This window comes from Amblyomma americanum, chromosome 5 (assembly GCF_052857255.1).
Source record: "Amblyomma americanum isolate KBUSLIRL-KWMA chromosome 5, ASM5285725v1, whole genome shotgun sequence".
In the NCBI taxonomy this organism is placed as follows: domain Eukaryota; kingdom Metazoa; phylum Arthropoda; class Arachnida; order Ixodida; family Ixodidae; genus Amblyomma; species Amblyomma americanum.
The window spans coordinates 166,045,115-166,073,048 of NC_135501.1; the positions used below are offsets into that span (position 1 = coordinate 166,045,115).

Here is a 27,934-nt window from a genome sequence, read left to right on the forward strand (position 1 = left end):
TTTGTGTTTGATCCGCGCCGTTGGAGCGTGAAATTTGGGGCCACGCGCGGGATCTCTGCCCCGGAAATTTTCGCCGTGAAAAGAGTTACGCCGAAGCAGATTCGTTTCTATCGCTTGTTTGTTGTTATTATCGTTATTGTTATTTCACCGGTGTTCGTTCTGTCCTGGAAGGCGGTGTGTCAATTTTTGTCCCCCCTCAGCAGCGCTGTTGGCGCGCCGTGTTTAGCTGCGAAAGAAATGCACCTGCTCCCGAATTCATATGCACGGCGCCATTCAGTGCGATCGTGTGTACGCACGGCAGATCGATATTCGCATGCGGCGACGATTAGCCTTTCCCGGGGCCCGCGGAGTGTAGTAGTCGGGAGGAGGAGGGGTAATGGATTAAACCAACGAGATCAGAGTCGTTAGTGTCGGCGCGGAAGCGTCATTATGTGTAATCCCTTCGTTTCAGCGCGCTGTTGACATATGTGTGCCGGGGAAACGAGCCGTTGACTCTCGTGGCCTGGAATTCGGCGACCTTTTTTTTTTTTTTTCGGTTCACCTCCGCAGGCGTGCTTCGGCGTTGAGTTGTGTTTTGAAATCTCACCGTTTGCCCTCTCCCCTTACTGCTGACATAGTCGCACACCAATTTGCGGTAGGCTGGGGCTTAATATTTTTCGATTTTTTTAGAGCACCCCCAAGCTACCAAATGACTAGTAGTGTTGGGCCCGGACGGCAGCGAGCCACGGAGATGAATTGTGTAGCTTTTAATCTCAATCCTTTCCGTCCTGTAGGCGTAGGGGCAAAAAATAAATAAATGAAAACCTGCTCTTTGGATTGCCTGATACACCTCAGCCACTTTCTCATTCCTGAGAAGAAGGCTGAGGTGTCTATTTCGTTGGTTGTGAGCCTCGAGATCTTTGCCCAGCCAAGGATAGCCTTTGAGGTTACCTGACCTTCTTCACTGGGTAGTACGAAATAACTTCTTAGGCCCTTTACACCACCGTTCTTTGGCATTTTTTTTAAAATAAATTCTGCACAACACAATTTTCAATACCTTGTGTTTGGCGCATGACTAAACCCAACACAACTCTTTGGATTGCCGTGAACAGGTGTAGAAAGCTCGCGCTACCAACCCCGTGGTCGTTGCATGTGTCACACAACAGTCCGCCGAGCAATATGGCAAATGTGGGAGCGTTTTCCGTCTTGCCATGCCTTATTCTTGGCAGCAGGAACACCTCCAGGCGTTCTTCGCGTCAGGCCTCTCGTTGTGATCCCAGCGACACCGATCGGGCATTCGTCAGCATTTCGGTTGACAGGCCGGCGGCGTGGACGTCCTTCATTTTTCGCGTCAGCGCACGTTCCTTCTAGTTCTTCCTTCGCATTTATTTAGTCCTTCGCATTCAGCCAGCGTGACGCGTCCGCATTTTATTTTACGTCCGCACGTGCAACTTCCTGGCTGCTCCTGCATGCTGCGGCAGTTGGTATACAGCGTGACGCGCCGGCTAGCCCAACACCATGTCTTTCTAAAGGTTTATGGCCATACACTTTTAGTAGACTCTTTCTATAGACTACGAAAGGAAATATGTATAGGAAGGCAATAGTGTAAAAAGTCAGTGGACACTCTATAGACCATTTTTGTAAGGGGAAGTTCCGTCCCTCATTTCTCCTCGACCCCCCGTGCAAAGTCCGGGCACGGGGGCCGCGTTTCAGTGGAGACTAAGTGTGAAGTGATGCCCCTGTACTGTGTGCGATGTGTGAGCACCTTGAAAAACCCCAGGTTCCCGGGCGGTCGAGATCAAGTTCGGAGACGTCCCCCATATCCCGCGTTCTGTTTCTGGACGTTAAAGAGGCACTGATAGCAAATTGAAGTTTGGTCTGCATCGATATATTACTGTGTTCTAATGACAAGTACGGTATTGTCACTGAAAAGTGGGCATTTATCAACTATAAAAAGGTAGAAAAACAGTGAGGTGAAAGTGTCGCCATCTCGTTTTCGCAAAGCAAAGAGACGCGGATCACGGAGGCTTTGCTCCATCGCCGTTCTCTTCAAGATTCTGATCAGGGAGTCATTCTTGGTCTTGACGTCTCAAATGTGAATTTATTGACGGGAAAATTTTCAAATACTATTTTCTCGGTGATAAATGTGTCTTTTGCTGCCTAGTGAAGAGCGGAATATTCAAAATGAGCCTCAAAATCGACTTTTACGGAGGAAAAAAGTCGGGTGGAGTTGTACTCGCTGAGTTCCTCGAGTGCGTGCCTTACTTCCGCAGTCGTCCAGTGTCGTACATGGCGTCAGCCGTCGCGATGTTTGTGAAAAGGTCTCGCCCAGTTGCAGCATGCAGGGGGGGGGGGGGGGGGGGGGGGATCGCTATACGCATGGCCGAGGAGCGATCGTCGCGAGTCGTTGAAAGGCCGGGCGAGCGCTGATCGCATTGGCCGGCAAGGTCGCATAGCGCGTGTGTGAGAAATGGCTTCCTTGGCGCGAGCGGCCGGCTCTCTCCACCCCCCGCCCCCCCCTCTCTCTCTCCCTGGGCGCTTTTGAAAAAGCAGCCGCCGGCGCCGGGTGCGTATCGCGTGTGGTGCGGCCGCCTCTGGCGACGGCCATCTCAGCGGCCCCAGTTTAGCGCCTCTCTGCCGCCGATCGAGCGCTGGATGTCGCACGGCCAGCTGCTTTCCCTCTTTCGGCCTACATTGTTGCTGGCGCGTTCCATCGTTGTGGTCCGAAGGCGAAAGAGAGCATTTATTGGGCCAGTGTTGGTCCATCGGTTCAAGTCGGGAAGGCCAGGGAAAGGGGGGAGGGGGGGCTCCTGCATTTCATCGGACAAAAAAAAAAAATGACCGAGTGGATCATTCATCTCGTTCTTGGCTTTGCTTGGCAACAGTTGCTCTTGCTCGAACATATATCCGTCATCATTGTTACCATAACCGTTTAGCCGTGCACAGAATTCATCGCGAAGACAACAGTACTACGTAGTCGATATCGGATATCTGATACTTAGGGAACAAGATCAGGCAATCCTTTAGAAGTTCATGACGATTATACGTCATGAATTTCTAAAGGATTGCCTGAACCCTATAATACCGATTATATTATTATAATACGGTTATAATGTTATAGTATATTATTATAATACGGTTATATAATAATATAATAACCGCAGCTGACCCAAAAGATGCGGGTTCGATCCCGGCCGCGGCGGTCGCATTTCGATGGAGGCGAAATGCTGTAGGCTCGTGTACTGTACGATGTCAGTGCGTGTTAAAGAATCCCAGTTGGTCGAAATTTCAGGAGCCCTCCGCTACAGCGGCCTTCATAGGCTGAGTCGCCTTGGGACGTTAAACCCCATAAACCAAAACCGTTACAGCTGAAATGGGCGCGAAAGCCGCGAACGGCAGCGAAGAATGCCTTTTATGCATCGGCCGATAATCGCGTAGCGCATTCTGTAAGCGCACAAGAGAAGCAGCAGTAATCTGCAAGTGAACTTGAAATGGTCGCAAGTGGTCAAGGGCTTCTTGCAGCCACTTCAGGTGGAGAGTGAGCAATCTACATACTGATGCATCGTTCCGCGAAGTTGAGGGCCTGTTTAAGGATTGTTACCCTATTTTCCCCGCACATTCGAACTGATTGACCGTTCACGTCATGCAGAATGTCATTCGATGAAATGTGCCGGCAAATGTCGCACAACACCGATTAGGACGATTGTCCCTAGTACAATAAAAGAGCGTCCGCCGATCTGTGACTTCCTGGCAATACATGTCAATGGAACCTGGATTCCAGCCAGAAGTCTTAGTTCGGGTCACTTGCTTACTTCCTATGTAGGCCTTGTTTCAAAAAGAGGCCCCCCCAATTGGTCGGGGTTTTGGAGGTCAGCTGATTGTCGCGTCACCTGTAGGCTTTCAGATGTACTACATAGTGCCGCCCGAAAGAGTCCCACCGATTGCTGATACCAAAGATCACAGGGCACGCCTCGTTCTGCTGACCGATGAGAAATGGCAACATGGGTGTTTGACGCGAAGGACATCTTTCCTGCACTCTGAACACAAATTCGCCTATATGGGAGTAAGCTCCCGTAGTGCACTCCCTTTAATAAAAATTACTGCGCTAGAGGACCATTTATTCCCTTTTAACTCCTTTATGTTTACAGTTGTCTGATGTTCCTCCTTATGTTGTACACCAATACCATTTCGTCGTAGTGCCAAACCGCAGATGTTCGAGGAACGTGCAATGAACGTTGGGCAGTGGATGTTCGGATGTCCTGCGGACATCAGTATAAATCCAAAATATGCACTACGGACGTCCGTGGGACCGTCCCGTGCAGAGAAAAAGGCAACCCAACAAACTTTCCAGGTACGTCAATAAAGGCTATCCCGACGTGCTTCGGAAGCCGTAGGGCGGATATATACATTTGTACATTTTCTAGTAAAAGTATGTAGAACGTAAATTTGCGGGAAACATCAGCCAGGCGTTCAGTCACGTGAAAGCAGTTGCTTCGTTCAAATGATAAGGGAAAAAATGTCCCGACGTTCTTTTTCATGTTTTTCCATTGAAGGAATCATTTCATAACGCGTCGCACGCACAAGATGCTATCGAGTTCGTGATCAATCGAACGCTTGAAATCAGTGCTGTCGCATTGACACATATATGGTCACAGTATGGCAATGTTCGCTCAACCTTTTATAGCCTAAAACACTGCTGCGATTCAGCGAGGGTGACTGGAAACGAGCCTTTTGCTCTCGGAAATCTTTCCTTCGTTTGGGAACACAAGTAGCGTCCTTGAATTAACAAGTTTCTGGTCGGACCTGGTTGTTTGGGTGTTTTCTGGATGTCATTTGGACATTTCTTATTGAAGCGGTTGGACCTGGTTGTTTGGATGTCATCTGGACGTGATTTAGACATTTCTTGTTGAATGTGTTGGATCTGGTTGTTTGGATGTCATCCGTACGTCCTTTGGACATTTCTTGTTGAATGGGTTGAACCTGACTGAATTTTATCTGGATGACTTTTTGACACTTGTTGAATGGGTTGGACGTGGATGTTATATGGACGTCATTTTGACATTTCTTGTTAAATGGGTTCGAGCGTCTTTTTTTTCTGTGATCATTGATAAGCTGTGCTCTCACTCTTAATATTATCACGCATTTTTGTGGTTCGCTGTGAAGTGAATGTCAGCCTTCCTGTGTCGTCAGGCCGTCGTCTGCAGGCAAACAAAGGCACGATAAATTTCGGTTAATCCACAGTTGGAGCTGGCTCAACAGCTTAATAGCGGCGTTCTCACGAAAACTCGTTGGGAAATAAAGCTTTCAAGCCGCAACACTTGCGCGATAAAAGGAGTGCTTATATCGCGGTCGGAGGCGCGGTGTCTTTGACGTCAGCGTCGTAGGTATATGTAAGTATACTGGCCTAAGAGGAACCGCGGCAGTGAGATATCAGGAAATTGGGGGCGAGGGCGAGGAGCTGTATCTTTGCGGTGAATAGGTGACACTTGTGATACTGCCGAGGACCCGTTGGATCTGATGGATGCTGCAGCGCACATTGCAGTCGCGAATGAGGTCAACTGCAATGCTCGTGTTCACGGGCGAGATAAATGCTCTGCCTGTCGACAATAACTTTTTTTTCCCCACACCAACGTCCACTTCCAGCAACGTTGTAGGCCCGCGGTGCAATCCGGTAGTAGTGTATGTAGCGATCAAAACACGAGGTTTCCTGAAATATTAGACTTAAAAAGTTCAGTACGCGGGCAGAGCCCCCCCCCCCCCCCCCCCTTTTTTTTTTGTCGCTTTGTGGCCATCGCTTTTCGATATGACCTTGGTCGCTTTATTGACAGAGCTCAAGGCAGGAGCAGTCGAAACTCATTATAACGAAGTGGCATGAGAAACGACACTCCTTTCGCTATATCCGATATTCGTTCCTATGCTCCCCTACTCGAAGGTAGCTCCGATCTCCATCATAGCATGTCGATGCACGAAGGGAGAAAAAAAACGAAATAGACACGTGACATCACCTTGGAAAAAAAAGCGATTGGAGAGATAGCAGACGGCATTGTTACAAGTTGCCTTGTTCTGGTGGCAATCGTCCGTAGTATATATGTCTGACTCTTGTGGAGTGAGTACTTGGCTAAGTCGGTGCAATGGTATGAAATGCGCTGGTATTCCCTCAACTCGAGTGTATATGTATATGTTCCTTGTTGCGACATAAACAGGAGTGCGTGTAAGCGAGAAAGAAAGAAAACACTTGCGTTGAGGGGGCAAGTTTGCGGTATAGAATCCGGCTCTTGATTGATCCATGTGCACGCGGCCTCTTCTGAGGCTGCAACCAATATGACGCCGAGATCAATCAGCTTTGGAAACTTGTAGGAAAGCTGTGCTGTAAGCGCATATATAATCGTCGTTTTACTATACACATACGCAGGCAGGAAATCTGTGTCAGGGATATTAATAAGGAATATCCGTGCTCAGTCCTGTCTCCGAGTTGAGGCCTCGCATACGTTTCACCCTGTCTACCGTTATAGAGGATACCCGGTCCCGGATACCACAAGCACGCATAGTGCTCGATTTCGCATGTTAGAGGGTTCGGTTGCCTTCGGAAGGTACTATATGGGGGGCAAAAGTAACAGATCCCCCCACCAAGTTCCGACCCGTGCAACTCGGCGCCGCCTGACAAAGCACTTCTGGTGTGGAAGCTGGCCCACTGCGCTGGTCTCGACACCCGAAGTGCTTTGTAAGGTGGCGCCCTCATGAACAGTGGCACGGACCGGAACTTGGAAGAAGGATCTGTTACATTTTTGCCCCCCTATAATACTATTATGGATTGTGAAGAGAGCTCGAAAGAAAATGGCTTGGCGTTGACCGGCGCTGGATCTCGCGTTTTCGGTTTCGCTTTAGTAGTAGAACTTGGTTTCTTTTTTTCGAAAATAAAGTATGACCGGCAAAATCCAGTTTACTTCTTTGTGTCCGGTAATTCGCTATATCCAACTCCCTTTTATCCACACCTTCTCCGGATGTTCACTGCTCCTGCTAGTGCGTGCGACGCGCATGCTTTCTGGCGGGAGTCGTGCGCGTGTTTCGCTTTGTGGCAGCACCAAAAGTGGCCTTATTTTTTTCTCTCTCGCTCTCCCTCCCTCTTCACGCCTGTCGTTAATTTCCTGGGCGACAGTTTTACTACTCTGCAGTTTTCAGCGACCGTGTCGTCAGCGTGGTCCGTGACGTTTGCTAGCTCTTATTTTTGCTCTTTTTTTTCAATGCGCACGGACGCGGGACATCTGACACGCATGTTTTAGCCTAGTTTTCTCGCCGAATTTTAATCGCCGCGTGCGTAACTTGCACGTCAACGTCACCCACCACCTTTTCCCGCGTTCAGACGCCTTCACACACCCGTTCAAACGCCTCGAGGGGGGTGTATACATACGACAAAATTTCGCGGTACACCGCGAGGTCCAGATCAAGTCACGGAAGTCGATCGCAAGCATTTTAAGGCTCACGACACCCGGGCCGCCAGGGGTTCGCCTCACGATGCATGGATCTTCCGCCGCTTGGGAGATGAGCGCTCGTGCGCGGCAATATCTGGCGGAAAACACTTTGTTGCGTGGCCTCATCGTCTCGCGGAGATAAGGAGCGGCGGTGGTGGAGAGGAGGGGGCGATATATCTATCGGCTGCGGTCGCAGACTTCCCCACCCCCCTCTCCCACCCCAACTCCACCCTGCCGCTCTTCCCACTCCGGTGTGGTGATAAGCTGCCGTCCCTGATAAGGGTCCTTGCTTCATGGATGGTTGTACAGCCATTTTCCCTCGTTTTCTGGCTCACCCTCTTCAAGCCTACCCAACGGCTCTCTCTGGCGCCACCGTGCAGTAGTCCTGTTTGGGAGTGCATTTCAAATTTTGAACCGGTTGGTTGGAATTATACTCGCCTCTTCTTTGTTGAGTCTTCGGGGGTGAGTTCCTCTATTCATAGAGATGGCACTGAATTTTGCACGGTTGTTCGTGTTCATTCCAGCTTTTTTTTTTTTGAAAAGGGCTCCTCAAGTTAATGATTTTTTTGTTTGGTTATCACAAGCACACCTGTATTGTGATACCTGTATTGTGATTTTTTTTCAACAGCTGTAGCCTCTCATCTCAATACTTTTGCTAGCTCTCATCACAATACTTTTTGTATTCTTTCAAAGTTTTGTACCTTTATTTAGTCAATATTCCCTATGTGCAGGTTCGTCCAGGATTTTACTACAGTCAGTGCTGTGCACTTGAACAGCTTAACACAAGTTTGCGAAATCATGTTGGCATCATAGGAGTAGCAGTACTTTCGTAATGTGTTTCTGCCATCATTGGGCAGTTTTGTGCTGTGGCGCGGCAAAAATCTTAAAAATTGTGACAAAGGTATGCAAGAAGATACTTAGCTTTTCAGGAATTCTGCTGCAATTCATTTTGAACAGGTTTTGCTTGTCTTCTTACATTTGGATATGAGGTAGAAGCTTGTCCAAGTCCCATACATTATTGAGTGAGAAATTAGCTGCGGCATTGAGCCACAAGCCACAACTTTCGATTACCGAAGCCACGAGGAAAAGCCACCATAAATTCATGGAATGCTTCTGGCACTAAAGCCATTACAGGTATATTATCGAGGTTTTCCTTCCTTTTTTTTCATTTTTATTTTCGATGGTGCCAGTGTTTTCCTGGAACGGTTTCTTTACCCTGTTCTAGCAGGATATATATCCATCACGTGAATTATGTGGAGCACATTCGTCACCATTACAGATGCTCCAGCCAAAAAACATGTGACCCATATTTTGGACAGTTTTGTTTCTTGAGTCTCATTTTTTTTTATTGGCTTCTCAGAGCATTGCCTGAATGCTGATTTAGTAGTCTTCCCACCAGCCTCGTGGCCATCCCTTATTAGTGCCATGCTTATTAGTGAATCCTACTTGCTACTTGCTCCTCCAATTGCTGCTTCTCCTCTCAAAAATATATTGCCTGTCAGCAGTAGGGAAGTAAGCTTTTGGAAAGCGGCAGCTTTTGGCACGCTCTGTTTTCAGTGCCGTCAGCGAGTTCCGTCTGCACCTAGACCAAGAGAGCAGGCCGTTGTCTGTAGCTTGGGGTGGAGGAGGTGGATGAGGAGTAGCACAGGAGCGAAAGCAGTGGGCGTTGGTGGGAGCGTTTGGTCTCAGCCTTGAAAGCCTGCCAGTTTGTATGGAATGCCTTCTTCTGTTGCCTCCTCCTATTAATGGTCTCCCCAGCGCCCCTCTGGCATCTAGCAGGGGGCCACGCACTCACACTGCTCTCCTGGCAAGGTGTATTTTGGGCTTCCCCTTCCTAAGCAATGCCGTAGTCCACACTTCACTCCCCTCTCATCCTTCCCCCACCGGTTCCCCCCACCACCGCAGCCTAGCTTAGGTCTGTGCCACTGGTGGGAGGACAACATGTTTTCCCTTGTCTTATTTCACGTCTGTGCCTGCCCCCCCCCCCCCCCCCCCCCCCCCCCCCCCCTCCCTCCCGGTCTCTCCGACTCTCCTCTTTCTTTTTTCTACGCTGGCTTGGCAGCAGTGCTCCATCGTGAAGTCACTCGCTTGGAGTGCAGTGGGTTCATTTTGATCGTGCACACCTATTTCTGCCCACACTTCTCCTGGCATTGGGGATTTCTTTTGTTTGCGCGGGAAATTTATGGTTTAATGTGGCCGTGATGGAGTGGTTGCTACAAGTTGGTACATTCCTGGGCTGAAAATTAACCTCTGCCGCCGTGCCCCCTTCTCTTTTGCGTGCGTTTTTTTCCTCGCTTTTTCGTTTGTTTTTGAACCGAGAACTGCGCTGGTTGTATACCAATGACATCCGCACTGCCTTAGGAAGACGTGTGTTCGTAGGCTGCTGTGAGAAATTTAAGCCCTAATAAAATGTTGAAAATGCCTGAAGTGTATTTTAATACTACAGATTTGATAGGTGATATTTCCTTGCTTTCTCAGTGCATTGGTGAAGAGCACTTCACCGCATTCGGTGGCTGAGTGGGCTTAAGATATAGCACTTGTCTGCAAACTGTAAGAAAAAGTTTATCGCTGCTAATGGTGTCTGTCGAATTCCCTAGGAAGCTGACATTGGCTTGTGAGCATTAATGTAGTCAAGTTGACTGGTATAGCACTTTCCTGTTGCTGCTGTTAGGCAGTGCATTTCTTCCATGAACAGAAGATCTGGTTAACTTGATGCAGTGAGTGGCTGATATGAAGAGCTGTGTGGTACTTGTTGCTTTATCAATTTAGCTGGCAGATAAGGTGCTGCTGGGTAGAATGGCACATTTTATATTTATGTACGCCTTTACTCTGTGTTGAATCGCAAGTTTGTTAGAAGTCTAGCTGAAGCACGTTTATTGAATCCTTTTTTTTTTAATCCTGACTTACAGCACATGAGCGTGATGAGGAGCATTACCTAACTGAGTCTAAATTTTCTGCTCTTTTTGCAGTAGTTTAAAATGTTTAATAAAGTGTCCTACTTTTTAACTTTTGTACTTTATAAGCACAGACAAATCCTTAATTTTTTTTATGAAAGCGCACTGGTGTTTCCTCTGCAGATGAGGGGCAGTTTCAGCTGTATTTTCTTATAAATGCTGCAGAGTGATGGATCAACCACGCGCTAGCAACTGAGATTGCATATTTAGCACATGCTTATGTTGGTAGGCGAAGAAGCCATGAGAAAGAATGCAGGGAGAAAAAAGTTTTGATATTTCAACTTAACCTTACAGCTTGTTCTTCGAAGAATTTCCTTTCTTGTTCTGCCACTGCAGTTTCTAGTTGAAAGCGAAATGATAACCTTGCTCTTGTTCCACTTTCATGTTTTGTTTAACTGTACCGTGCAGTCTAATTGAAGAAAGTTTGTTCACCTGTGCTGAGCTCCACTTGTGTTCCTTGTTGTGCAGTGTTTGCCAAGGGCCAGTGCGAGACCGGCCAGTACCGTTTCCTGGCCAAGCATGGTGGCTGCGTGTGGGTGCTGACCCAGGCGACCCTCATCTACGAGAACAGCAGCTGCAGCAAGCCACAATGCGTCGTCTGCGTCAATTATGTGCTAAGGCAAGCAGCTACCCCCCCACTGTTCTTGGCACCGGTCTACCTGCATTGTGATGTCACTCAAGGCGTCACTGCTGACTGCCACAGCCTCGTCTCAGTGGAGCAAGAAGCTCTGGCACAACCTTGTTGTTTTTGCGTTGCTCACAAGTGGAACAGGTTGCTGATGTTAGAATCGATGTTGCGCTGGTTGCAAGGGAGTCGATCTAAGCGGCATTTGGGTTGAGTGACAGCTGTTTTGACGATTCACTTGGGGTAATGGCAGAACATTTGGCAAGAAAGGAGCATTCATTAAATCTAGGTATTGTGTGAGTGCACATTTATTCAGATGATGCTAACTGCAAAGATATTATGTGTTGTTGAAGTGCACATCTCAAGAAATAGCAGTGACCTACTGTTCTTATCCGTGGCACAGTGCTTCTTACTCGCCGTACATTTAAAGAAACAATTTTTAGCCGCGGTTTTGACTTAAGCTGGATGTACAAGGGCGGCTGTGTATCCCATTGCAACAGAGATGGAAACAACAGTTTTTCAGTTTTGTTTATTCAATTAAGCCTTTACTGATTTGTGAATTTCGGTGATCTTAATAGCAACAGCTGTCCATTAGTGGTGGTATCCCTGATTTAGTAATGTATTTGGTATCAAACTGCATTTTTAGTGGGGAATCTGTGTGGCACAAGGGAGGCACTCTGCAGTGGCAGCTTACAGCCTTAAACTATAGAGTTTGGACGACTGGTTTTCCTCATTTGCATGCTCGTAAACTTAGTGCTTACTGTAATCCTAGCTCTCAATTATGCCATAGCTTGCTAAGAAATAATGTGAGGCTTTGGATCAGTAGGCCAAGCCTGTGCCCCCCCAACTGATCTTTATATTTGTTACTCCTTTTTGCAGTGGTGCCAGCCAGAAGCATGAAGTGCTTGCGCAGGAACAACTGACTTGCACGGTCGTGCAGCCGGAGCCAGAGCCGGAGTTGCAGCCGCTGCCGACTGCCCTTGAGGCTGAAGAAGAGGAGGAAGACGAGGACGAGGAGGAGGAGGAGCCCCTGTGCTTCACCAGCAGCACGAGCAAGATCTTTGCTCCTCGCACTGCGGACATGAACAAGGGTTTCCTTATGTTCGCCGATGATGACAGCGGCCTAACAGGTGGGCCTAGCAACATGTCACCATGCTTAATTAACGTCATCAATCAACTGGCTTCACTGTAGTTGGTTGTGCATGTGATACCGTGAAGTGTGCCTCGTCTGTCGCTTCTAGTCACCGCATTTGGGAAGCTGCAGTCCCAAACTTGTAGTGTATTATGTGCGGCATGAAACCTGCCCCTTCATAGATGTGAATAGTTCTTAAGTGCTTAGTTGTGAGCCAAGGTAAAGCGCTGTGAGTTTTAGAATGCAGTGGTGAATAAAACAGATGTCATTAGCTGTTAGGCATTATCCACTGGTGCCAAATGTGGCAGGCTTCAAGTTCATCGATCACGTTTTCCTGTGTTTGCTGATATGCTTAAACCAGAGTGCCTGGTTTCATACTTGTGCTTAAACTACAAAAAATAAGAGTGTCATGGTTAACATGAATAAAACTGGACAAATACAGCTAACCAGTTATAGTGCTGAAACTGCTGGTGACTTCAAGGATGCACACTTGATAAAACATTCTTTTTTATTTCACATTCACTAGCCAAAAGGGGGATGGATGGTTGTGACCCAAATGGCTTGGGTCTGGTTATCAGCGGTCAGGCAGCATGCGTCAACTTCCTTACATTACTTTTCCATGTAGTATTGGTGCTTGCGACAAAGTAGTTTCTCTCATTTACTCAAATTGATATAAACCATGTTGCTGCTATCAGTTCGTGTTTCCCAGCCACAGTCTTTTTTATATATATATATATATATTTGCCGCATGTTTTTAATGAAAAGAAGAGTTTTATCTGTGGAAACAGAAGCGGTAGTAACGAGGTGGACTTAGCCATCCATTCGCCTGCCAAGACTGTGTGCAAGGCTTGAGGTAGTTCTCAGCAAAACTCGTGAGCTTGTGCTGTACTTGTGCAGAGTTGTCACCTTGTCACCTTCGTTGTGTACAGTGCTGAAAGAAGAGTCCGAACCTGAGGACTTAACACACCTGGCACCACAGGCTGGTGACGACAGCATTCCATTGGAGGGCCTGCCTTCCGGTACGTATTGACTGCTCATTTTGTTGCAAACACGTGGGCTGTTAACTGCGCATGTTGTTCACAGACAGTATTGGAGTTTTCTGCTTGTGACATGTACATAGTAGATTTCTTTCATTGTAATCGTCGTTTCAGTATAGACATTGTGCAATAATGAGCTCTAACACTGTTACCGTGGGGGCAAGATGTAGGATTTTAGCAGAACCTGCCGACCTAATGAACTTGGCCACCATGCAGATGTGCTCGGCGATGCCTTTTCCCTGTCGGACATCTATGGCGACGACAACAAGCTGCTGCCAGACTATGCACTGCTGCCTCCCGAGGAGGACTGCCCCCTGGGACGCAAGGACCCTTTCCTCAGCTATCGGGACGACAGCGACCCCCTGTCGTCACCGGGCTCATGTGGCACACCACCATCTTCGGACGGCGAAGGTCGCAGCAGCAGTTGCTCAGACGTTCCCAGCCTTGAAAGCCCAGTCGATCGGTTTGCCGACCTCGGCCTACAACCGGAGAGGCACACAGACCTCCAGGTGAGTTGCCTACATTCATCTGAGCGGTATCTGCAAGGAGATTGGTCATCTTGAACACTACTTGTTTCAAGGCAAGGGTGAATTTGTCTTTAGGTTTAGTAGCACTGACAAAGAATATGATTATTGCATCAGCGGCATGGATCTATTTGTTGATAAAAGAATGTCGTGTGAAAAGCACAGTGTAAGCGACATAACGAACGATTTCACCAGGAACAAGTGGATCTTCATTCAACTGCAGCACTCTTTGTAGTGTGCAGATTTAACTAATGTGTGCACCATTCCATGCTTAATCTAGGTCTGGGCATTTGAATAGGCAATCACTCTTTTTCCATAGTTGCGTAGGTATTTGACAAACGGACTTGCTCATTGGTCATGTGCCGAGCTTCCTAGTTCGAACCAGAGAACAGCATGAAATAAATTTGACATCTACATACATTTCATGGTGTAGTCGTGTTGTGTGGGATGTCAGCATTGGTAGCACTCCAGATTATGCTCTCGCATCCTTTGTTAGCACGGTGCTCACATACGTTTTGTCACTCATAGGAAGTGCTGCGCAGTCATTTTTGGCTCCTAACCACAGTTCCATTCTTTTTCTTCACTGCTAACAGGATGATGACTTCGACATGCGGGCACCGTACATCTCAATGAATGGAGATGACTTCCCCCTGCTCAGTCCACCTGACTCTGTCATGTGGGGGCCCCAAGACTCGCCTCCTGGGAGCACGTCCAGTCGCAGTTCTCTCTGTGACAGGTGAGCTTACAACCTCTGTTTGCAGTGAAGATCTATAAACCATGCAGCCTCACCCATCTCCGAAGTGTGTATGTTGTGCATAATTAAATGCAATCAGTGATGCTCATCCATTGTTCTAAATTGAGTTCGATGCCAGCTGTGGCAGTCAGATTTCGGTAGAGGCAAAATGCTAGAGCTCCGTGTACTGTGCAATGTCAGCACATGTTGGAGAATCCCAGGGTGTTGAAATTATCTGGAGCCCTCCACTATGGCGTCCCTCATAGTTTGGGTCGCTTTGGGACGTTAAACCTCATAAGAACAAACTTTTGTTCCAAATTTGTGCAGAATGTAGAAACACTCCCAGCTGCGTGTGCCTATTTTCACAAGACTTAATAGGTAAACCAACATACAGCACTTTCCCATTAGAAACCTGTAAAATAGCAGGTTCTGTTGGCTGAAAAAAAAAAGCAGTTGCTTTTGCATATCACCATCATTTATGACAGTCGTTGCGCTGAACGCTGAATGGTACTTTACCTTTACAGCCAAGCTTGAGGTCTTTACCATTATGCATTGCTTCCTTGTATCTTCAGCCATTGTTAATGGGCCTCCTTTCTTGGGTGTGAAATCTTAGTCTTACCCAGTAGCAGTTCATGCCTACAAGGTTAGCAAGGAGGGCCTGCATTCCCCTTTTGCAGCCCAACATTCTTTGCCACCTCGCCGTCTCCGCCGAGACCAACATTAGGGTCCCTGGGGCCCAACCCAAAGTCCAGCCTGGCTGCACTCCTTGTAGCCGAGCTCCCGCCACCGCCTGTGGCAAGGTCGCGGGAGTGGACCAAGCACCGAGCACGAACCAATCATCCCAGGTCATCAGGAGTCTCTGCACCCTCACGGCAAGACCTGGCAAGGTGAGCACTAGCACCGCTAAGCATGTCTACTGTTAGTCTTGGCTCACAGATGTGTGTTTGTGAAAGTCCGTGAAAGAACTAGCATTCCGAATCCCGCAAGTTTTAAACAAGCGCCCTTGCGTCGTAATGGAAATATCGCTCCCCAGGTGACAGCTACTGGTGTCACTTTAGTTTTACAGCGATAGCTGCTAGGCGCCCATCCCTGGCTTTCTCGTCGTAGTCATCCACCGTTGTCGGCATCTTCGGCATCTGCGCGGTCAACCTGGGTCACATAGGCCTATGGGTGGCTTTGTTTCGAACAGCTGCCTGCCATTGCAGGGGTGCATCACATGACCACTGCACCAGTGCGCCACCAAATATCCCTAAAACTACACGTCTAAATCGCTGAACCTCTCATTACACAGTCATAACCGTCCTGTGAGTTTTTCACTTTGGAAGGGGATGGAAAGCCTGATAACTTTTCTATTTGTTTGTGTTTAAGTGTCTTTGACTCTTCCTGAAGATATCACCAGAAAGCAGTGCTGACAATGATATATAACAGCTAAATATTTTATCTGATTACCAGTGCTGCAATGGCCTGTCAGTATGACAACTTTTGTATGCTTTCGTAGAGGCCTTTAAAGAGGGGAGGGGAACTGTTAAAAAGCATTGGTGCAACACGTGGGTACAGTAATGACAAAAGAATGTTTGTGTATTGTTGCCTTGAAGTAAATAAGTGGAATTCCGATATTATTTGGGTTGAAAGACACTTAGATGCAAAAGAAGAGCACTTATGAAAGACATGACAGCCGACCGAGCAACAGGGGACATTAGTGAAAAGATGCCGTGCTACTGTTTCCAGGTCAGCGCGGCTGACGCAGCATCCGCACCACCAGCAACAGGCGTCAGCACGGAATCATGTGAACCGTGCCCTGTCCTCGATGAGCGACCTGCGGCATCAAGCCTACGTGACGAGTGCACTAGAGCAGAAAATGGGGATGCCTTCACCTCCAGACCCACCGCCCAAGCGTGGCTCTACGGAGCGGGCCTTGGGGGCTGGACAGCTGGCCAGCCCCAAGAGGATGCGGGTCGACCTGCGAGGTGAGCTCGAGTTGCCATGTACATGCCAATCAGGGATGTTATGAGAATTGCTGGTACAGCTGAGGAATCTATTTACCCGTAGTGCATAACTTTTGGAAATAAATCTTTGTAACCGAAGGAATTTGACTGCTAGTCGGGGTTCTTCTTGCTTTGATGCAGGCATTGGTGTCAGTTCAGGCTGCGGCATATTACATAATCAGTTTGTGTCAAGTGACTCCTTTTTTCAAGAAAAAATAAGTACACGGTCTTGAATTAAAACTTTGATGATGCACTTGATTGCAAAAGCTTATGAAATGCAGGAGTGCACAAAAAAAAAATTAATTGTGGCCTGAATTTGGGAGGGGCAGTATGGGGGTATCACAAACAGTTGCTGACTTGGAAATTTCAATGGTTGGGTACACACATTGCCTGTGAGGAAATGTAGTTCTAGTTGTTACTTCCAAGTTTCAAAATTTTTTTTTGCCTGGGTGCATATCCATCATAGTTGAACTAGTGCACAGCATTCGACTGATGATTACCATGCTGCAAGGCATGAAATGCATGAGCAGCAGCCTCGGTTGGCCAGGGTTGCACTTTCCAGCTTCTGCCTGTTCTGTTGGCGGTCCTTTATGCCCTCAAAACCTGGCCATTGTGTTTCAGGCTTGCAGCTCCAAAACAAAGACAGCGTGCTGCTGAACTTGCTGGTGAATGGAGAGGACGCCTGCCACGGATACCTGTGCCAAACCTTGCGCTATGACAAGGTTGGTGCCTGTGCTCTTTGTCGTCTGTATTTTTTTTCCTTTTCAGTGGGAAGAGCTGGTCTTTGCATCTACGTTGCATCAGTTGCTACGAGCGAAAATAAGAAGGAAGTACCAAAAAAGGAGGAAAGGAGGTTGGCGGTAGATGAGCTTGTTCATTGAACGTACTGTAACATAAGTGTTGAATGTTTCTAGTGAGAGAATAATAATAATAATAATAATAATAATAATAATAATAATAATAATTGGTTTTTGGGGAAAGGAAATGGCGCAATATCTGTCTCATATATCGTTGGACACCTGAACTGACCGCCGTAGTGGAGGCACTACCACAAGAGTAATTTTTTAATCTTTCATAGAATTAAATGCACTTGGCGGCTGCAGTTCCCTCTGGTGGCGGTTTAGGCAACGCGACACTTTAATCTGTTGCGCAATCTCCAGTCTTTCGTGTTTAATCTGAGCTGTAACCGGCATTTGAAACCCAACTTCAGCTTTCCTTCTATGCACGACACGCCCTATACAGTCACCGATCAGTATGAAGGTGGTTGGTTTTCTGCCAGCCAAACGAGACCAGCAAATTTTCCCTGCTCTCCGGTAGGGCACTTTATATAGGCAGGTCAAGTATGAAGTGATCACCGTATTGATTTTGTCTGGATACGAAGCAGTGTGCATTGACCTTAGGTTTTGACTCCTGTTCCCACATCTGTGCAGAGGTGCCCACCGTCCTCTCCACGTCCCGCTCCTCTGCTGCTGGACGAGCCCATCCCCACCCTGCAGGACCTGAGCCAGCTGGATGCCGAGGTCAACGCCCCCATTCAGCAGCTGCTCACTGGTGAGGACCTGCTCAGCGCCCTCGACCAGTCGGTGCCTGCGCTCGTCTGAAGCAGCTCCGGCCCGCTCCCCCTGTGCCCCCCTCCCCACCAAACCTCCAACAACCCCAATCCCCTGCCCTGATCTTGAGCTGTCACCGTCATCGTCTCTCAGGCCCAGAAGACAAGGAGCACTTTCCTGTGCAGTGCCCTGCCAGCCACCAACGCCATCGGACAACGTTACCATGTGTGTGGAAATGGCATGCATGCACCAACCACCCTTTTTTTTTTTTTGCTTTGAGAACTTGCCAGGTGCCTCACATTCCGAGAACGAGGCACTGAGACGTGGCGGCCGAACACTTGTGCTGTGAGACGACTGTCGGTACCTTCCATCCGAGATGCATTGCTGCACTGTTGTCCGCAGCCATCTGTGTTCACAGATTTGTCTTCTTTTTTGGTTTTCCGACTCTGTGCACTCTTGTCTTCTGGCGACCCGTCCCTCTCGCATGTCCTCTGTTGTGCTGTGGCTTTGTCCGAATAGCTGTCATCGCTGGCACACATGGTGGGTATGCATTGCTCTTTGGAGTTCATGAAGAGCACTGGCATTGCCCTTGGCTTGTTGCGCTGGTTGAGGGATTAAAAAAAACGCTTGTCCAGTGTCGTAACTGTGGTGGCAGGCTCTGGACGCTTCTTTTTCCAGTTCACGTTGGGCCGTCAGCACTGCCTCTGCCGTAGTGGTCTGTGTGCTCTAACCCCACCCCCTGGCTGCTTGAGAAAAGAACCTGCCCCGACCTCATCTCCGTTGCTGCCATGGCAATTGCAGCAGCTAGGCTGTCTCGCAATGTGACAAAATGTTCTACTGCCACACACACACCCTCGCCACTGCCTCCGCGCATTCTGACAAGTGCACCTCATCCGCAGACGCTGTCTCATGATGAATGAGGGGCTGTCTGCCTTGGGACACAGGATCAAAAGAGAGAGAGCTTTGGCACGTGGACATCCTGCTTTGGCATCACTGTCTTTGTCTCGGTTGACGTTCTTCTCGCCTTTCAGTCGAGCATCTCGTTTTAGGGCAACCACATTTTCTCGGTTAGGGTGCTGCATCATCTCGTCCGCCGAAATCTTCCCTTACACCCCCCCTTTTCTTCCTCCTCTTTTCCATCGTTTTGAATTATGGTCAGTGCTGTCTTCATGAGTCTAGGGCTAAGCTTTCTTCTAAGCTATGCAGCGTGAGGCTGCAGGCTTGTGTAGGCATGTCTTATAATACACAAGCAAACACCTGTACATAGCTTGTTTTGTTTTTTTCCTTTCCCAATTTTTTTTCTCCCCACCTTTAATATTTTCTCTTTTTTTTGTGTGTGCCACATGTGTCACTTCATCCTAGAGTACAAATCTCACAAGGTCTCTATGTGTGCACATATGTAAAAGAATGGTTCTCATATTCAGCTGTTCCATTGCGCCCCATGTTTGGCAGTGATGCTTTCGAGGGTAAAAAAAAAGCACACTAGCTGAAGCAATCACAGCTGCAGTTGTGTTTCATGCTGTTCTTGCTGCTTTGCCAGCTTTTGTCGTGGACACAGGCCACCAGTCTTTTACAGACTTCACAAGCTCTCCTGCTGTCAGATTCCGGATCGAAACTGCTGAAGCGTTAGGCGTCGGGGGGAAAATGCTTGGCTTGCAGCAGCAAGACGTCATTGCTTCTTGCGCACTCACTGCTTAATGGACCATAACAGTGCTAGTTTGTGCACATGTGCAGGCAAAGAAGATTAACCATGCATGCTTCAAAACTCAAGTGCTACTTTTCAACCTGTGAGACCATGGTGGTACAGTGATCACAGTGTCGTGGATAATGCAAAGTGATTGATAATGTAAAGTGATCGTGTTGCGGCAGTCAGTGCACGTGCAGTTGCATGTCTGCCAGGCCATGCTATTGTGTTCGACAGATTTGTTTAGCTGAAGTTTTAGATGTTGTATCATTGAACCTTTTCTTCGAAATGACAAGCTGTTTCTTTTAAATGTTAAAGGAGCTCGTTCTTTAAGCTATGGGTGCAGTGTGGAAGGAGGAATTAAGTTTCTCCATCTCTGCTTGGATGACAATGCCAAGCAAGCCTCTTTGCCTTTATTTTCATGATTCTGAATGTTTTCAACACAGTAGACAGATTTTGAGTTCAAGATCTTGTTTTCTTTTGTTTTGCAATAAAATGTCCTTTGATTTGGTGGTGCTTAAATAAATTTGTGTTTCAGTGAGCTGGCAGCTGTTGCACTCTCCGGCTTGTACCACCATCGAAACGAAATAGCATGGACCGGGTGAATATGTAGTGTTTTGTGCATTTGGAATTTCTAAAACCATGAAAACTCAAGCGCCCTGTATCTACCTCTTTTGCTTAAACAAGGGTGCTTTTCCAAATATAATCTTCTCCTGCAAGGCTAGAATTGGCTTAAGTTCACTTGTTAGCGGGGCACAGGTTGGCGTACTTCTTTTGACTGTTCCCCTGAAGAAGTTCTGCTGCCGTGCACTTCAGGTGAAATTCCGTGCCCAAGTTGCCAGAAGTTGCGCATAGCTCAGGTTGATGAGCACAAGTACGATTAGCAAGCAGCATGTGTACCATTGTACCATCACGGCTTTGCTCATTGGGAGTGCACACTACATTCTGAAACGTAGCTTTTTAAGTGTGCTCTAGGATAACACAATATGGCATATAATTGCTTTTTTTTTTCCTTTTTTGCCATAGGCAAGTTGCCATAGACAGGCTGCAGTACCTCGCTGTCCAGAGCTAGTCGCTTTCTTTCTCAAATGCACATAAAATTGGTGTTTGCGAATCTTGGAAACAAATTCTGGGGACTGCACAGTCTGTTGAGTACACTCAACCAAAGTGCCTCCTGATCTGCGCATATGCAGCGCGCACAAAACGTCCAAGACTTGCGTGCAGTGGCCGTGTACGTATTTTTCTCTCGTGACGTGACAGTGGACTACCGTCAACTGGGTTAACCATAACCACTAGATGCTAGAAGAACCAGCTCAACATAAAAGAGGCATGCTACCCCTTTTTACAACTGGAGCAACTGAAAAATAAAATACAGTGGATGTGAAATTATGACTTCAAATTCTGAATCTTTCAAATACAGTGCACTGTTGTTGAAAGAGTTTTTGCCAGGAATGTCTGTTATTTTGTGACAAGTTGCAAAGCTTTAAAAAGTTTGGGACCTATCGTTCACATTGTGGCCTCAACCTCTGGGACGAAACAATTCACGGTTACTGAAGTGTTAATCGAGGTCTGTGTCAAAAAATCAGAGGTATCTCTATTCGCACAGAGCATGCGGCTCGCAGAAAAAATATGAAGAAATCCTTTTTTTTTTTTTCCTTTTGGGTTGGTCATCACATGGGGCCCAATCATCCATCTTTCCTTCTTTTTTTTTAACTCCTGCTCCCGCACAAATACGTGGCTTGTTTGGCAATGTGACAGTACTGGATCATGTTCTCTCTCTGTGAACCTCAAGAAACGGCCACAGTTGCCTCACAAGCCATGTATTATTATTATTATTACTGTTATGATCAAGTGGAGCAGTCTAGCCGCAAAGGTTGGAAAATAGTTGCATTTATCCAGCAGTTTTGCCCTAGCAAGTTTCATTCAGGTAGAAGCTACTTTAGCATAAAATCATGTGCAATGTTTTTCGTAATGCAGTGCTTGGCTTATCAGTATAGTCTACTGTATTTGACCCAGTGTGGGCTAGGCTCGACTCAGAGAACATGCCATAGAAAGCTTTCCAAGCTGACATGTGCCTGGGCACGCAGTTACAGGAGAGGCCCCGTAACTGTTGCACAGCTAACACGGCTTACTAGAGGAGGAGCTGGCGGATGACCACTACCCAGACACGGCAGCACTCGTGTAGAACAGGCAGTTTGCTTTGCAAGTCGTCGGGGTGTTGTGGACTGTTCTTTGCGAAGCATGCAAGTGTTCACGATAAGAACCTGGCCTTAATTTTCTTCCTTTCTAAAAAAAAAAAATTTTTTTTTTGGTCCCTGTCCTTAGACATTGTTGTGTACATAGCCACACCTTTGTATTTGTTCAGTTCTCCCGAGCCGCTGCTAGCCCCACCATTCACCGGAAGGGAACGAACGTTGTTGGCTGCCACCCGTATCGTGTGGCAGCGACTTGTTGTTGACATTTCATGCCTCTTGCTCGTGTGGCACGGAGGTTTTTTTTGCATTGAATTGTTTTACATCTGAGATAGCTGGTTGGTTAGGGTGCACCTTCTTATATTTTAATTTTCTTCCCCCCAAGCAGTTCTGCCTCTCAGGAAAAAAAAAAAGAAAAGTGGCAGTGTACATCGAAGAAGGCACGCCTGTCTGTCTAGTGAGAGTGATGAGCCGTTTTGTTGGCTAGCAGAGATATATATTCATATGCATATTCCCGACAGATTCCATGTCTCAGTGTGTACTAATGTAGGCATTTTTTTCTTCTTTATACCTGCCTCATGCATGTAGACTGTTTTGCAGTTTTCATTTCCTCTAAGCTCTTGTTCATCACCACCAGTTACAAGACATTGCCATCACCGTGCATGTCTTCTCGTTTGTCTGCAGCCATGGATTTACTGCCTGACTGGAAGTGTTCGGTCTCTCCGTGTGTTGCATTTTATTTACTGTTTCTTTGCTTCAAGCTGAGTGATGACTGCTACAGCTTGTGGATGGTATGGACTACATGACATGAGAGTAAATATATCCCACCATCAAGCAAAATGTTTTGAACGGTATTTTTGTCAGGCCGAAACTTAAGACAGGAAAGCAAAGTTGTTGCCTATTGTTAACTGTATGAACACCCACGCATCAATACTCTCGCATTACACAAGCTGTTGTAAAGTACAATGTAGTTACAAGGAAGAATAAAAGTATCTTTTCCATTTAGTATGCACCGGCCCCATGTCTGCCTTCTTTCGGTGGCTGCTAGCAATGAACGCTGCCTTGCTTGCCACCAGTTTGTTGAATGTGTGTTGCTTCACTTGAATTAACGCTGAGAGCTGTTTGCTGAGTTTCGGTTACGGGTGTGGGGGTGCGGTGTTGACAGTGTTGGAGTAGCCGGGTGTAGTGTACATGCACAACACTGCTACCACCAACGACACAATCTTGCCAAACCAGTCGCTGTAAAAAAAATTGCTGACCACCGGGTGTAGTGTGCATGGACAACATGCTACCGCCGACAACACAATCTCGCCAAACCACACAGATACAGCTATCGCTGTAAAAAAAAGTGCTGACCACTGGGTGCAGTATGCGTGGACAACACTGCTACCACCAACAATGACACGATCTTGTCAAACGACACCTAGACAGGTAAAAAAATTGCTGACCAGCGGGTGTAGCGTGCGTGGACAACACTGCTACCGCTAACAACGACATGATCTCACCAAACGACACCCATACAGCTATCGCTGTAAAAAAAATCGGAGGACGCTTAAGCTTCGCCTTTAAGAGTGGAACGTGACAGCATGTTGCAGCACTGCCAGGGAGTCCACAGAACACCATCGCCCATTCGGCGCGACGCCTTGACCGTTAAACAAACCGCTCTGCGACATACGTTGAAACGGATACGCGGAGCTGCAAACCACGTAGAAGCGCTGCCAGGCGCCTTGCTGATATGCCCGGGGCTCAAATTGCAGTCGTAGTTCGTCGGCACATCGTTCTTGACAAACTCGATGCCACGAACGCCAGCATAGCTTCCGCGCCAAACAAACGGGCAGCAAGCTTCGTGGTGAACGCGCTTTGGATGTGCGCTGCATTGTTCGCCGCTCACCGCGAGATTCCTGCGTGCCTGCACGGCCCCACTGTGCCCGTACGAGACGAGCGGGAGGCACTGCCGTCGCGCGCTATCTGTTGGGGCAGTGGGGTACATTGCGAGGAGGAGGAGGATCTTTCGCTCACGGCCAACGCCGCCGACGCCGACACCAGCTTTTCTGTGACACCAGCTCCTTAACGCTGTCGTGTTAAAAATGCTGACCACTGACCATTTATACTGAGAACGCATGTAATCAGTACTCGGTACTTATTCACTCACTGTATTAAAAGATCTTCATGCATTTACAAACAATATTTGGTACTAATGGCATATACATAGCGACAAAAGGAGTGCAGTCAGCTTATCACCAATCCTTTACAAAGAACAGACATAATATGTAGCGCATACATCCTGTGTCAAAATTCTCATGCATCGATGAACACAAAATGTGGTACAAAAATAGCAACAAAGCAAAAGAAGAAACAAGTCAAACATGTAGCCTGTAATATCCCGAGCAGTGATACAAATCTACAGGATAAGCCTGCACAGATTCATCCATTCATTGGTGCTACTCAGTCCATTTTAATGAATGGTAGGAAATAACAAAATTTTTATCGCTTCCGGAATCAACAGGGAATGCAATGGCACGACAGTTGCCCCTGGAAACTGTGTGGGATTAGTTCCCATGGCCAATAACAATATTTTGCTATACTTATTGTGCTGCTGCCAGGCTGAACTCAAACAGGAACATGCCTGTATACTACTTCTCTAGTGTGTAGCTCAACACCGATGCGTAACGTGCACGTTAGCAAATGTACACTTCACAGGGACCTTTAGTGTAGAACGATGATTTGCACTAGTTGCTCAATAAGGCTGAACATATAGGGCCAAAAGACTGTTTTGTTTGTAGGTGGTGTTTCCCTTTGATTCTGACGCAACAGTAGCTCCTGCCATTACAGGAAAGATTTACAAAGAAGATTCCTTCACGTAGTGGCTTTACAGATGGACTATAGTGTCCTGAAGGGTTCTAGCACCGCCGTAGAATCTGAAATGGGCAAGTCAAAGATCATTAATTCATGACTCAATGTGATCACCCCCCTGCTACAATCCAGGCACCACTTTATGCAACTGTTGCACCTTCTCTTTTATAACCTGGGTGTCACCATAATGGTCACTGGACTACTTTGTGCACCTGGTGCAAGCAAGCACCACCTGCTGCAAGTGCAGTGCGCATGGTACTATCGGGTGCCCACAGCAGTCCAGTGCCCAATATGGCAACACTCAGGTTGGACTGTCATTTATGCGTTTACATTCTTGAGCTGTCTGTTTTGGTCAAGGGGCCTTCTGGGCATGCATTAATATTGTTATAGGAATATGCAAGCTAACTCCGCAGCAGTGCCTCAAATAAGCACTGTGCATTGCGGGTATTTCCGACTCCCGCGTGAATTTTCATCGGCTGCTCGCACGGTTTGCGGCTGATCGAGTGATTCATGCCCGTGGCTTTCCACGCAACGCAGGGGCGGAAGCGCGCCCGACACCGCTAGCCCCGTCCGGGAACAGCAGACTACATGCTCGTGTATATACTGTTCGCTACCGTGTATGATGACGCGCCGATCGAGGAGAATGAAGGGTCTGCTGCGAATGCACCGCGAAATGTTCGTCTGCCGGCTCAAGTTTGGCGTGGCAAGTTGGCGTTTTTCTTGTGTTGGGAGAAGGCTGCGGCGCGAAAGTAAAGGCGCGACAGCTGCACTTTTGGACCATCTCCTTCCCTACGACGACCGAAGAAGCACGTACACTGACTCCACTCTATCCTTAAAATTGATTTTTGGGGAAAGGATATGGCGCAGTATCTGTCTCTCGGCGGGCACCTGAACCGCGCCGTAAAGGGAGGGATAAAGGTGGGGGTGAAAGATGGTTTGGTTTATGTGGTTTAATGTCCCAAAGCGACTCAGGCTATGAGGGACGCCGTTGTGAAGGTCTCCGGAAATTTCGACAACCTGGGGTTCTTTAACGTGCACTAACATCGTACAGTACACGGGCGCCTTTGCGTTTCGCCTCCATCGAAACGCTGCCGCCGCGGTCGGGTTCGAACTGGGTGCTCCGGATCAGTAGCCGAGCGCCCTAACCACTGAGCCACCGCGGCGGGTCCCCTTTTTCCTGCGAATTTAGAAAAAATTCAACCCGCCGCGGTGGCTCAGTGGTTAGCGCGCTCGGCTTCTGAGCCGGAGTTCCGGGTTCTATCCCAGAGGTGCCGTAGTGGAGGGCTCCGGAATAATTTCGACCACCTGGGTTAGTCGAAATTATTCCGGAGCCCTCCACTACGGCACCTCTCTCTTCCTTTCTTCTTTCACTCCCTCCTTTACCCTTCCCTTACGACGCGGTTCAGGTGTCCAACTATATATATGAGACAGATTATGCGCCATTTCCTTTCCCCCCAAAACCAATTATTATTATTATTATCCCAGCCGCGTTTCGATGGAGGTGAAACGCAGAAGGCGTCCGTGTGCTGTGCGATGACAGTGCACGTTAAAGGTCCCCATGTGGTCGAAATTATTCCGGAGCCCTCCAATGTGGCACCTTTTAGAGCGAAAGCTTTACTAGCCGCGAACTTTCGATTTCGCCACTGGTAGCACCGAGCCACAGCTGTTCCGCCGCGGCGCAGCGCCACGCCTTTCCTAAAAATCCAAATTTCAGTTTTCTTTCTTTTTTCAATTTTCAGTTTTCTTTCTTCTTTCCAAGCCCCGCCGCGGTGGCTCAGTGGTTAGGGCGCTCGACTACTGATCCGGAGATCCCGGGCTCGAGGCCGACCGCGGCGGCTGCGTTTTTATGGAGGAAAAATGCCAAGGCGCCCGTGTACTGTGCGATGTCAGTGCACGTTAAAGATCCCCAGGTGGTCGAAATTATTCCGGAGCCCTCCACTACGGCACCTATTCTTTCTTTTACTCCCTCCTTTATCCCTTCCCTTTCGGCGCGGTTCAGGTGTCCAAAGATATATGAGACAGATACTGCGCCATTTCCTTTCCCCCAAAACCAATTATTATTATTATTTCTTCTTTCCCTCCCTCCTTTACCCTTCCTTTACGGCGCGGTTCGGGTATCCACCGAGATATGCGAGACAGTTACTGTGCCATTTCCTTTCCTCAAAAACCAAACAAAACAAGTAAGCCGACGGCGTTCATAGAGTTCATTGGCGTTGACAACTTTGCAAAGGCCGTTCATTTTCACGAAAGGAAAGGCGCACAACCGGCTCCGTGGGCCAGTGGAGACCTAATCTCGCTTTCATGTACGTGGCTTTCGTGTCCAACTGCAAAAGCCTGCTTTGATTGCGTTCCGCACACTGGATAGGCAGCGTGCCCTCCCTGCCACCCTGGGAGGTGGCATGCAGCTAGGTTGATCGCGAGAGATTGATCACCAAATGAACGCTGCGGCCTAGTTATTGCTGCAGTGCCGCATGTCAGCCACAACGCTGCCAGCGCTAATGCATTCAGGCCACATCTCTCTCTCTCTCTCAACACCGCCACATGTATCAAAGCCCGAATGAGGCGTCCGCATATCCAGGGAGCCAGTTATGCGCCCTTCCTTTCCTCAAAGCCATCGCCGTCTAGAACATTGCCAACGCCAATGAACACTGTGAACGACGACATATTTTGCTCTGTATAACCTGGATTAGCTTAGCTAATCCACATTTTTTTCTTCTTTCACTCTCACACCTTCCTTCCTACCCTTGCGACGTGGTTCGGGTGTCCATCGAAATGTAAGAGAATTAATGCGCCATTTACTTTCCTAGAAAAAGAAAACTTATGATACATATTTGGTACCGCGCCTTCTACGAGTTGGCCATAAATCCGCCCTTGTTAACTTGTCAACAGTTTTCGCATAAAGGAGTACGCTACTGTGCAGATAACTATATACATCTGCGTGCGCACTTTCCGTAACTGCGCATGCGCTGGTGACCTCGAGGAGCCATAGGCGGGCGCACTCTCACCGCTACGCAGACGCATGCAGTTGGTAGCGCTGCGTAATCTAATCATGATAGCGGATCGCGATATGGCGAAATCCTGCTTGAAAAAGGGCTAACAGCGCGATTTGGTTCCGCGAGGCGCTCACTTATTTCGCGCCACCTTTCGTGACAGGTGCAAATGCGCCCCTACCACTGTGCATTTGGCTCCCCGTTTTGGCGGATTGCGGCTGCGCATC

The 27,934-nt window shown here is 47.9% G+C and overlaps 1 protein-coding gene across 1 annotated transcript in view; it reads left to right on the top strand.

Moving 5' to 3' along the window:
- The window catches only part of LOC144132959 (hypoxia-inducible factor 1-alpha-like), a 199,867-nt gene extending 176,995 nt beyond the window's left edge, over positions 1-22,872 (top strand). Inside the window, exons 7-15 of the mRNA XM_077665722.1 lie at positions 10,871-11,021; positions 11,907-12,157; positions 13,089-13,178; positions 13,413-13,705; positions 14,314-14,456; positions 15,131-15,340; positions 16,182-16,420; positions 17,060-17,160; positions 17,869-22,872. Of these exons, the coding sequence (XP_077521848.1) occupies positions 10,871-11,021; positions 11,907-12,157; positions 13,089-13,178; positions 13,413-13,705; positions 14,314-14,456; positions 15,131-15,340; positions 16,182-16,420; positions 17,060-17,160; positions 17,869-18,039 (1,649 nt within the window). The 3' untranslated portion in view covers positions 18,040-22,872. The remainder of the gene's footprint in view (positions 1-10,870; positions 11,022-11,906; positions 12,158-13,088; positions 13,179-13,412; positions 13,706-14,313; positions 14,457-15,130; positions 15,341-16,181; positions 16,421-17,059; positions 17,161-17,868) is intronic.
- Positions 22,873-27,934: the final 5,062 nt, after the last annotated feature.